The 12344-nt window shown below is 42.7% G+C and overlaps 1 protein-coding gene and 1 pseudogene across 3 annotated transcripts in view; one reads left to right on the forward strand and one right to left on the reverse strand.

The window, feature by feature from the left end:
- PLA1A (phospholipase A1 member A) overlaps positions 1-12344 on the reverse strand; it is a 50065-nt gene that overhangs the window by 29274 nt on the left and 8447 nt on the right. For all 3 annotated transcript variants that reach the window (XM_054713947.1, XM_008146634.3, XM_054713948.1), the window contains exons 2-4: positions 5422-5623; positions 3783-3960; positions 3244-3352 (exon numbers count right to left, since the gene is read on the reverse strand). In XM_054713947.1, coding sequence (XP_054569922.1) covers positions 3244-3352; positions 3783-3960; positions 5422-5623 — 489 coding nt within the window. The remainder of the gene's footprint in view (positions 1-3243; positions 3353-3782; positions 3961-5421; positions 5624-12344) is intronic.
- On the forward strand, positions 5734-6210 carry LOC103290755 (ubiquitin-conjugating enzyme E2 variant 2-like; annotated as a pseudogene).

Below are 12344 nucleotides of genomic sequence, written 5' to 3' on the forward strand. Positions count from 1 at the left end.
TAGTGAGGGAGTGGAAAATGGAGTTAAAGAAGGAAGGACAAGGTTGGGGAATAGCATCGAAGATGGCGGCATAGTTAAGCAGCTAATCTGCTGCCCCACACAACAATTTCGAGGGTACAACTAAGGGACAGAGCATCTACCACCCACAACCACGGGAAAGCTGGCTGAGTGGAAGATTTACAACTAGGAAAAGAAAGGAGCACAAACGCTGGGGAGCTGAGGTACGGAGGCACGCGAATCGGGCTGGTAGCGGGCGACTAGGCGCGCGGTTTTTCTTCAACCCGCAGGGAGACAAGCTCCCGATCGCTCTGAAATCCAGTTTCTGGGGACACTCGGGGGACCCAGACACCTACGGGGAGAGGCTGGACTCTCGGCCATCGGGTCGGAAAGTGAGAGTGACTTTTTTGCAGTGGTGCGCCCAGCAATCATTGTTTACTGTGCTGGAGCGCGGGGCGCAGGGACTTGGAAACGTGGAAAGGCAGAGACGCCAGCCTTCGCCGTTGGCCACGCCCCAACCTAGTGACGCCCTGAGACCCCCCCCAGCCCTGAGGCCCCGCCCCACACATTCTACAAACCCGCCCAGGCTCCACACAGCGGCTTTTGCATATAAATGGCCTGTTCTGTGGCAGCTCATCCAAATTAGCTGCAGCTCCAGTCAGACTGCTCCAAAACTGCCCAAGCAAAGGAGGAGAAAACTAGTTCTTGCTGTAGCTCCTGCTGGGACACACAGTACACAAGGGTACACCAAGAGTGTCCATCTCAAGTAACTGGGAGGCTGACCCGTTGAACCAATAGGACATCTAGTACACAAAGCTACCCTACCAACTCAGGGAAGCAGAGAATATGAGAAGGCAAGGAAACAGATCACAAACCAAAGAAATGGAGGAGAACAAGCGACTGGACATAGAGTTCAAAACCACAGTTATAAGGTTTTTCAAGAATTTCATGGAAAAGGCCGATAAATTCAATGAGACCCTCAAGGATATGAAAAAGGACCAACTAGAAATTAAACATACACTGACTGAGATAAAAAATATTATACAGAGACCCAAAAGCAGACTAGAGGATTGCAAGAATCAACTCAAAGATTTGGAATACAAAGAGGCCAAGGATACTCCTCCAGAGAAGCATGAAGAGAAGAGAATTCAGAAAGTTGAAGATAGTGTAAGAAGCCTCTGGGACAACTTCAAGCGAACCAACATCAGAATTATGGGGGTACCAGAAGAAGAGAGAGAGCAAGATGCTGAAAACCTATTTGAAGAAATAATGAACGAAAACTTCCCCCACCTGATGAAAGAAATAGATTTACAAGTCCAGGAAGCGCACAGAACCCCAAACAAAAGGAATCCAAAGAGGACCACACCAAGACACATCATAATTAAAATGCCAAGAGCAAAAGACAAAGAGAGAATCTTGAAAGCAGCAAGAGAAAAACAGTTAGTTACCTACAAGGGAGCTCCCATACGATTATCAGCTAATTTCTCAACAGAAACCATGCAGGCCAGACGGGAGTGGCAAGAAATATTCAAAGTGATGAATAGCAGGAACCTACAACCAAGACTACTCTACCCAGCAAAGTTATCATTCAGAATTGAAGGGCAGATAAAGAGCTTCACAGATAAGAAAAAGCTAAAGGAGTTCATCACCACCAAACCAGTATTATATGAAATGCTGAAAGGTATTCTTTAAAAAGAGGAAAAAGAAGAAGAAAGATAAAGATTATGAACAACAAATACATACCTATCAACAAGTGAATCTAAAAGTCAAGTGAATTAAAAATCTGATGAACAGAATAAACTGGTGAACTTAATAGAATCAGAGGCATAGAATGGGAGTGGATTGATAATTCTCAGGGGGAAAGGGGTGTCTGTGTGGAGAGTATGGGAAGAGACTGGACAAAAATCATACACCTATGGATAAGGACAGCGGGGGGGAGGTAGGGGCAGAGGGGGGTGGGAACTGGGTGGTGGGGAGATATGTGGGGAAAAAGGAGAAACAATTGTAATCTGAACAATAAAGATTCATTAAAAAAAAAAAAAAAAAGAAGGAAGGAGAGTTTTAATGAATGGAGTATCACTTTGGGCAAGTAGGTCTCATCCCATTTGGGCTCCTCTGAGAGGCTTGTAGAACATGACTCAGAGTTGTTACACTAGATGGTAATTTCCACACAAGTCTAGCCCCTAATTGATTAAGAGTAGCTCCTGAAGCATAAAGCATACCGCACTTTTGCAAGTATTTAGCACACTGTTTAAAGGTGATTTCCACAGTGGGCCAAGAAGATATGAGCTATTAACATAACAATGAAAGATCTTTCAAAGTGAGAGGCAACAAGCATTTATTTGATATAAAAAAGAGTAGTTATTCAGAATCACTGATTCAGGCAGAAACCTAAATAATGTTACGAGAAAGGGAAGAGGAACCGTTACATCAATGGAAGGACGGCATTTCTATTGATGCAGATAAACTAACATAACAACAATAATTCTAAACAGTGTTTTTAATTCAGTCCGGTAGTCATCAGCTGGTAGTCATAATACCTACTTTCCTGTTATCCTTGCAAACAGTTCTTTGGGACACAATGTTGCTTAAGGCCCAGTCCAAAGGTTATTTTGCCCTGTTTTAACATTCCAAAGGTTTTAGGCATAAGATGTGCAAGGCAGTTCTTCTGGGATGACAACTCTGATTTCATTTTAAAGTGGCTCCATCCTATATAATAAAAAGCTAATATGCAAATCGATCGAATGGCAGAACAACTGGTAGCAATGACGTGCGCAGCGGCGGTGGCAGGAGCCTCTCCCGCTTCCGCTGCAGCACTAAGGATGTCTGACTGATGGCTTAGGCCCGCTCCCCATGGACCTAAGCCATCAGTCAAACATCCCCTGAAGGCTCCCAGACTACGAGAGGGCTCAGGCCGGGCTGAGGGACCACTACCTCCCCCCTCGACTGAGTGCACAAATTTTGTGCACCAGGCCTCTAGTTTATTATATTTTTGCATCACAGATGTAGAAACTGAAGTTTAGCAAGAACTTCATGGCTTCTTACACTGACATTAGAGCTCATGCAATAACACAATATCACTTTATGCAAAAGTGTCCCAATAAATAAATTTTAGTGGTCATGGATGACTTTATCATAACACCAAAAGGTTTAACGCTTCTATCTGCTTGCCTCAACAAAGACATTTTCAGGGCATTCTTTCTACTTTTCTCTAAACCTGGGAGGATGGGCAGGGAAGAATGTTACCTGTGATCAATCCCAACTGGCCTTTGTAGAAATGTCCCACCATGCCCCCAACGTGGGCCCCCAGGCTCACACCAATGATGTGGATGGAGGACTCCGACACACCCAGCACCTACAACAGACATTTACAGTGGATTGAATTTGGGCCTCAGCAGCCGCCTGGCCTCACAAGCCTGCACTTTCCCCTGAGGCTTTCGCAGCAGAGGGCCCTGGGCATGCATGATACAGGTGCTTCACATGCTTAGGTCAGAGCATGAGAGGGTTGGGGAGGGCAGAATCCTCATTCTGGTAAGCCCCTGCCCTCTTGCTGGGTGCTCCAGGGGTAATCCCCTTACTTTCCCTTTGGTGCCCAGTGTGAGTCATTAGCACATTCTCCCTCTGAGAGATGACTGAAGCTGGCCACTGGCTCTCTCTACCTGACATGCAGGGGCCCAATATACAGAGGAGGAGAGGGGGAGGGGAGGAGACTGACAAGCCCTTGGGTGGCTCTACTTCCACCCTAAATCTCCTCCTCATGTATTGCTTCCCTCCTGCTAACCCACCAGGAGTTTACTGAGGAAACTGGAGATCTTGAGTCCCAGCTTAACCACATTTTCCACGGCTGAGAAGTAGACGCCTGTGGAGCCGTACACCCAATCCACGGCAATCACGTTAGCGTCTGCTGCCCTGAGAAGGGTCCTGATGAGCTTCTCAATCCAGGAAGGCTTTGTTCCTAAAGCCCTAGTCATGAGGCCAAGAAAAGATAGAACAATTATCTGCCAAATTGATATCCATTGTCCTGGGAACCTCTGTTAACAGAATAAACCCAGAAAAAAATGTCAAGACTAGGCAAGGGGGATACAAGGGCAATAAGTCACAGCAAGTTGAGCATAGGGAGGACAGAGTCCCAAAGTGACCAGGGCTTCTGCCTGCACGTAGGGAGCCTTTGTGTAAATTACGATAGGGTGCCTCTTGTCTGGGTAGCTGCAGCTCCGTGCTAGGCTCAGAACTCAGGCTGCATTTCAGCCCCCTAACCCCCAGCCCCCAATCCCCAGCCCCCAGCCCTCTGTGCAAAGTATCAACTACATGTGCACTGGCCTTACTTGTGTGATTCGTGGGAAAGAAAGGATAGATTTGTACATTAGAGTTAAGATTTGCAATCTTAATTCTCATTCCAGAAAATAGGTACTTTCTTGAGGATGCTTTTATTTATCCATTCACTTATTTATTTCCTCAGCAAATGAGCCAGGCAGTGTGCTAGGTGCTTTGCAAAAATTAAATAAATAAATAAATAAATAAATAAATAAATAAATAAATAAATAAAATACAGCCCCTATCATTCTGAAACTTGCAGTGTAATAGCACCTTTCTAGAAAAAAGGAGAATGGTTTTTAAAATTTCAGAATGCTTTCTTCCCAAGCAATTGGGATCAGGAAAGAAGTTTTCTCAATGGCCTGTCACAGCACAGGAACAATCAGAGCATGCTCATGGGACAGAGCAACACAGACTGGAATTTGTCATGGAAGTGGCTTTGGGGGATCTCGGAAAGAGTACACATGGTGAGGAGCATGATGAGCTTCCCAGCTCTATTAGCTATCCCCGGGTCGAGGGCACACACTCAGCCTTGGATAGTGGCTAAATGTAGGATTTGCTAGGGGAGAGACTTTGGCACATTCCTGAGAAATGCTAGCCTCTGGGTGGGACAGAAGTAGCACCCATAAGTGGAAGTTTCCTAGGTCATAAAACCCAGGAAGAAGTGAGAAAAGAAAAGAAAACTCTGTATTTAAAAAACAACAACACCAGGCCGTTACCCCTGAGTGATTGGTGAGTGATTGTGAAAAGCCTGTGACTTCATTCACTGCAAGGAGGAAAGGCCCCTGAGACCATCTCTACAAACTCCCTTTTTCTCCCTTATGGAAACCAAGGCTCCATGGGCTGGAGTGATTTGTCCAAGATCACACATATTTATTGTTCGAGCGTGTGTAGACAGGGGCTGAGGGAGGAATAACATATGTAACCAATAGGAATAAACAACATAATGTGTGTTGATGTTGACATGAGACACCTTTACAGACAGCAGGAGATGAGGGATGGGACATGTGACAGTGAGCCAATTCATTCCTCCCCTTACTCCCCACTACCTTCCCATGATCACTTTCTCATGCTTAGCATAGGCAATCCTATTGATTGGTTAGCTCCCACCTGAATCCATGGATTATTAGTTTGGTTCCCAGAGTGACATTGAATCCAGAGTTTTGGAGGTCACTACTTTCTTCAACAAGGTTCCCACAGTGAGGATCCGAAGGGGTGAAGAGGAGGAACTGGACTTTGAGATTGGTGCCTCGGAAGGGGTTGGCATTCTGGAAGTCAGTGCACTTTGGCTGTTCGGTAGGAGGCGTATCTCCTGGAGGGAAAACAAAACAAAACGAGAGCAATGCAAGGTGAGGTCATCTGTTGTTGGGAGGACAGAAAGATGTTCTTGAAAGGAAGGAAGAAACATGGGTACAGAAGAAGATGGCAGTCTCCACAGGAGTTAAAGTTCCTCATAATTTTCGCTCATTGGAAGAACTTGAAGAAGGACAAAAAGGAGTAGGCGATGGTATGGCTAGCTGGGGCCTTGAAGATGATGAAGATATGACACTTACAAGGTGAACAGGCATGACTATTGGGCCACCAAGGACAAATTATGAAAACAAAATATGTAGCCTGAAAGTAGAATGTGGACCTAAATACCCAGAAGCTCCCCCATCAGATTTGTACTCAAAATTAATATGAATGGAATAAATAATTCCAGTGGAACAGTAGGTGCACAGAGCCTATCAGTATTAGCAAAATGGCAAAATTCATATAGCATTAAAGTTGTACTTTAAGAACTAAGATGTCTAATGATGTCCAAAGAAGCTTCCACAGCAACCAGAAGGACAAAATACAACAATTAATTTTAGTGGGTCTCAAACTTGTCTTAAATCAACAGTCTTGTACTCACATTAATGTCTTGATTAAATGTCACAATGCAAAATACCTACTCATTAAGTAAAAGAATGCCAACTGGTAAACATGACCTGGACATTTGTAAGTAAATACTTAATACTAGTGGCCCTGTGCACGAAATTCATGCACATTAAAAGGGAATTAATTAGAGGAAATATTTTAATATTGCTATTTTTCCCTTTCTCTATAATAGAAGTGTCAGAGATGAAAAAATTAGTAAAATATATATGAAAATCTCCCTCCTGTCAGAGTCTGGGGCGTGCCGTGGGACCCAGAGTCAAGTCGCCACCCACTTGCGTGCGCTTCAAAACCACGCGAGACCCAGACCTGGCTAGCCCCACCCCCATCAAGCCCTGCAGGGCGGGGGGGGGGGGGGGGCCCGAGAAGTGCAACCTCAGGTCCCCCTGCCTGGCCTCAGGTACCCTGGCCCCGGGGTAAGGGCATAAGGGCATGATGACCATTTGCATATTAGCTCTTTATTATATAGGCTATGTCTTGAAACCAGGTCATAAACACATTATGTTTTCAGGTAACAGGAGAAAAAGTGCAGCACAATTTTTTAAGGCACTGTCATTTAAACATAAAGCTGGAGTATTCAAAATAGAATTCGGGTTTACAAGATGAAAGTATGGTGATTTTTACTAAAAAGTAAAAATCTCAAGAAGGAAAAAGAGAAATGGCATGCTTTATCCATCTTGTTTAGTGAAAGGGCTTCCATTTAAATTGTCTAAAGTAGCAGATACAATTAATATTGTCTCAAATTGTTTTAATTTTTAAGTGGTGTGGATGCTGACTACCAATAGTATCAAAAATATGTTCAGGATTGTTTGGATTGTATTTATAGTAAAAAAATGTCATGGGGAAGGTCAATGAATTTCTGTTAAAAGCTGTTTCTGTGTGTTACATGTAACAGACATGGTAAATATTTGTTCACACTCTCTGTTGGACAAACCATACATTTCAGTTTAAGGAAATAGGTGAATTGATATGTGATTTTTTGAGATTAAAGTTAGTCTTAAAATATAAATAAAATGCGGATCGTGTTCTCAGAAACTGTGCCATTTCTATTATATTGATGTGGTACATGGAAAGTACCTTGCTGAGGTAGCAAAGATTGGAATTGTAGCTTTTCATCCATATAAACTTTTTATTGTTAATCATGTTTTGTATATTTCTTGTGAATTGGAATTTGCAGAGTATTTTAGAGAACAAATTTACTGGATTAGTTTAATTTCGTCTTTGGAGAAGAAGAAATCCCAAGTATTATATTTTGACTTTGATTTCACCAGAAATATATTAAAAGGATGTTTGAATTCTAGCAATTTTTATAGAATTATAGATTGTAATTATATTTCAATAATGTATTGAAGTATACATTCTATTTTTGATTCATATCATTTTTTTTTGGTGACATTTTTTCTCCCAATGCTTTTAATACTGACTGGGATTAATTTATCCATTCCACTTGTCTTTCACTTCAGCATCTGTGTAATTTTGAACTGGTGTTCTGCTTTTACCAAAGTAAGAGGTTTTAAGTTATTGTTTTTCTTTTCAAAACACTAGGTATACTACTTTGTTGAAAATACTCTTTTCTCATGGGTTCACTGCACAAAATAGAAAGGTCAGGTAACACAGACAAATTTCTTAAACATGCCTTGACATGTTTTTGTCAGGTTCATTCATATCGAAAGCTTTCAGCTACCTTTTCTTAGTCACTAATATATTACAGTCAGTGATAGTTTGTCTAAACTTTTAATTTCAACATAGCTATTCTATTTTAATTATCAAAGATATTTAAAATGACACATTAGTGCATGTGTAATTTATTAAAATGGGTTTGAAGTGAAATATTACCTTGGAATACATTCTGAAAACTTTGAATTGGTAAGGGAGATTAAGTTGAATTACACTGATGTCATACAAAGGAGTCTGATGGTTACTAATAGTTTAAATCAATCTCTTTAAGAACTTCTTTTCCACTTTGAAAATGTGTCTTATCATTCATGGGTGCTGAATGCTGTTAAATTATTCATATATTGGTGCGCTGAGAATCTGGGTACCTTGATCTTTTATCCTCTTTCCTTTTCCATATCCACTAATTGTGAAGGGTTTTTGTTATTGTTGTTGTTGTTTTCAACAAAATGTAATGTTTATTTCACCTTTTTGTTTTGGGACTATGGATAAATCTGCATGCAAAAGCAAGATTCATTTTGCATGTCACAATCAAGATGTGTGTGGCAATCTAAGACACACTGATTGATTATAGAAGTTAATAGAGAACCAACCTTAATTGTAGTAACATTTCTAAGACAACAGTTTTGAAGCTATTTCTCCTTTGTCTATTTTGTAAAGGGGCTAATGTTGTATGAGTGTGTGGTATTAAATGAACTGTAAAATTGCCTTTGAAATTTGTTTAAAAAGCTAGCAGATGAGCCCTAGGGGATGATCTTATATTAATAAAGATTACCAAAAAAAGAAAGAAAGAAACAGGGGCTTACAGGCATTGTAAATCAGTTAGGTTCATATGGATAATACACATATTAGATTACATATATTATATATTTATATCTATATATGTAAAAGCCCAGCGACTGTTAAGGCAAAACAACTGGAACGACTGGAACGACCAGTTGCTATGACGTGCACTGATCACCATGGGGCAGACGCTCAACGCAGGAGCTGCCCCCTGGTGGTCAGTGTGCTCCCACAGGGGAGCATCACTCAGCCAGAAGCCAGGTGGCAGGAGTGCAGCAATGGTGGCAGGAGCCTCTCCCACCTCCACAGCAGTGCTAAGGAGTGGCAAGTCAAGCAGTAAGGAGCGAGCAGGTGGGTGGTAGGTAAGGAGCCGAGAGCCAAGCGGTAAGGAGAGAGCAGGCAGGCAGTAAGGAGCAAGCAGGAAAGTGGTTAGGAGCAAGTAGGGGGCAGTTAGGAGCGAGGGGTCCTGGATTGAGAGAGGGATGTCTGGCGATCTGGCCTAAACCTGCAGTCAGACATCCCCCAAGGGCTCCCAGACTGCGAGAGGGTTCAGCCTGGGCTGAAGGACCCCCCCACCCCCTCTCTGCACGAATTTTGTGCATCGGCCTCCAGTATTATATAATCAGATTCATTTATTAAAACCTGCATAATTTTTAAAATCAAAATCTGTGAATATTTTTCACATCTAAAGATAAAAATGCCAGAGATGAATATGAATATTACTCAACAATAGAAGATTAAAGGCCATGGTGAAATGGATATTATTATGGACTAAACTGAGTCTCCCTATAAATCCATAAATTGGAGTCCTAACCTCCAGTACCTCAGAATGTGACTGCATTTGGAGATAGGGTCTTTACAGAGGTAACCACATTAAAACAGACCATTAGAATGGGCCCTAATCCAATATTACTGGCATTCTTATAAGAAGAGAAATCTGAACACAGACACAGAAGAAAGATGATGAGAAGACACATGGAGCAGATGGTCATTTACAAGCCAAGGGGAGAGACCAAGAAGAGATCCTTCCCTCACAGCCCCAGGAGGAACCAACCCTACTGCCACCTTGATCTTGGACTTCCAGCCTCCAGAACCATGTGTCAATAAGCTTTTGTTGTTTAAGCCATCCAGTCTATGGCATGTTGTTACAGCAGCTCTAGCAAAGTAACACAGATTTATAAAAAAAAAAACCAAAAACAAAAAAAAACCCGGGTAGCAAGATAAGCAGTTGGGCTGGGATGAAGCTCACTCTGGACTGAACCCCAGTCCAGCCCCATCATTATCATCCTAATGAGCAATCCGGAGCCTCTGTGCCCGGCCCATGGCCACCTAGCCAGAGGTCAGAGCAAACCTGTCACAAGCTGTACCCACTCTACAGCACCTCACAATAGGTACGTTTAAATGGGATATTTTATGGTCAAGGTCATTGAAGGGCCTTTAAAAATACTGAACTGAAAAAGGCAGCATGAAACTCCTCCTTTCCGGGGAGCTGAAAATCTGGCCCCTCTTCAATACCCAACATTGCACCCCATGTTTGCTTCTGTGGCGAAGAGGTGTGGCACCCGGCTCCCAGCCTGGCTTGCAGGGAGGGACCAGCAGCAGCCGCACAAGCACACACTGACCCAGGCTACACGGCCCCAGTCATGGCACTGTTAGCGGCTGCCTCGCATTACTGCCATGGGACAAAGCCATGTACAGAATTAGAGAGGCTCAGACTGCAGACTTCGGTTTGTGCAGGTCCCTTCATGAAGAAGACAGCAATTTTAGTCTTCTGGAATGGTTATCAGTCTTCAGAGGTCACGGGGGAGCACATATACAAGAAGCATGTGGATCTGGGAGCAGTGAGTTGTGGCCCCATGAGCAGATGGTGGGAACCCCATCCTTACAAAGTACTAAGGTGCACCGGCATTTCCACCACCTCTGCATCTGAGCCCCAAGTCCTCTTGTATGTCCCTTCCTGGACACCCTGGCATGAAGCCCCCACACTCCTCAGCCTACAACTTGAGCTCCCGAAGGACACAAAAGAGAAAGATGCCTGGCACTACAACAGCTCTGCCTTTCCCAGCCTCTGGCTTTTTAAAATATATATTATTGATTTCAGAGAGGAAGAGAGAGGGAAAGAGAGAGCAATATCAATGATGAGAGAGAATCATTGATCGGCTGCCGCTGGGGATCAAGCCTGTAACCCGGGCATGTGCCCTTGACCAGGAATCGAACCTGAGACCCTTCAGTCCGCAGGCCAAGGCTCTATCCACTGAGCCAACTGGCTAGGGCCAGCCTCTGGCTTTTGAACAAAAATAGTGAAAGGGCTCTGGTTGAGCATGAGACTTGGACATCACAAATGAGTAAATTTGCTCTATTGGTCTAGGGCCGTGGTTGGCAAACTGTGGCTCGCAAGCCACATGCGGCTCTTTGGCCCCTTGAGTGTGACTCTTCCACAAAATACCACGGCCTGGGCAAGTCTATTTTGAAGAAGTGGCGTTAGAAGAAGTTTAAGTTTAAAAAAATTTGGCTCTCAAAAGAAATTTCAATTTGTACTGTTGATATTTGGCTCTGCTGACTAATGAGTTTGCCGACCACTGGTTTAGGGAAACCTTCCACCAAAGAATTGAGAGTCCTTTTAAATGAGCACTGTACATCACAAAGCAAGGCACACAAACATCAAAGAATCAATATTATCCAGACATTAGCTAAATAAAGTGCAGTCTAATTATTTTTAAAATACAATTGGAGATTTAAAAACCCCTTTTGGGTTAAAGAATAATCACAATGGAGACTAGAGAATATTAAAATCTAAATGACAATAGAACCAATGCATATAAAAACTTGAGTAAAGAGCTAAAACCACAGTGGGGGATAAGCATAACCTCAAATGCAAATAGTAGGTAAATGAAGGGAAAGAAATAGGTTAGGTAAATTAATGTTATAATTAAGAAAGTTGAAGAAAAACTATGCAAAAACTCCAAATAAAATATAGGGAAAGAACTATAAAGGAAATAATTGAAATTAAAGAAAACATTGAAATATAAATAGTATTGCTAGCAACACAGTTGCTCAGGCCAAACTTCCTGGAGACATCTCTGCTCATCCCTTTCTTTCACACCCACAGAACAAGAATTATGACTACGAATGGCTCTCCCCTCAGAACAAGATACTCAGAATTAAACCATTCTCACTACCTACAGTGGTCCCCCCTTATCCACGGGAAATTACTTCCAAGACCCACAGTACATGCATGAAACCACAGACAGTACCAAACCCATTATATACTGTTTTTTTCCTATGCATACATACCTATGATAAAGTTTAATTTATAAATTAGGCACAGTAAAAGATGAACAACAATAACTAATAATAACATAGAATAATTATGACAATATACTATAATAAAAGTTCTCTCAAAATATCTTATTGTCCTACTAGAGGCCTGGTGCACGAATTCGTGCATGGGTGATGGGGGCCGATCAGGCCAGGTCAGTGCGGGGGAGGCCTGCAGGCAGTTGGCTGGCTGGGTCCGCCCCCAATCGGGGTTGGGGGGCACCAATCAGGGCCCCAATCAGGCCGGTTGGCTGCCACAGTACGCATCATAGCGACCAATTGTTCCTGTTGTTCTGGTCGCTTGGCTTTTATGTATATAGATACTCAACCTTCTTCTTGTG

This window comes from Eptesicus fuscus, chromosome 3, assembly GCF_027574615.1.
Source record: "Eptesicus fuscus isolate TK198812 chromosome 3, DD_ASM_mEF_20220401, whole genome shotgun sequence".
Lineage (NCBI taxonomy): Eukaryota > Metazoa > Chordata > Mammalia > Chiroptera > Vespertilionidae > Eptesicus > Eptesicus fuscus.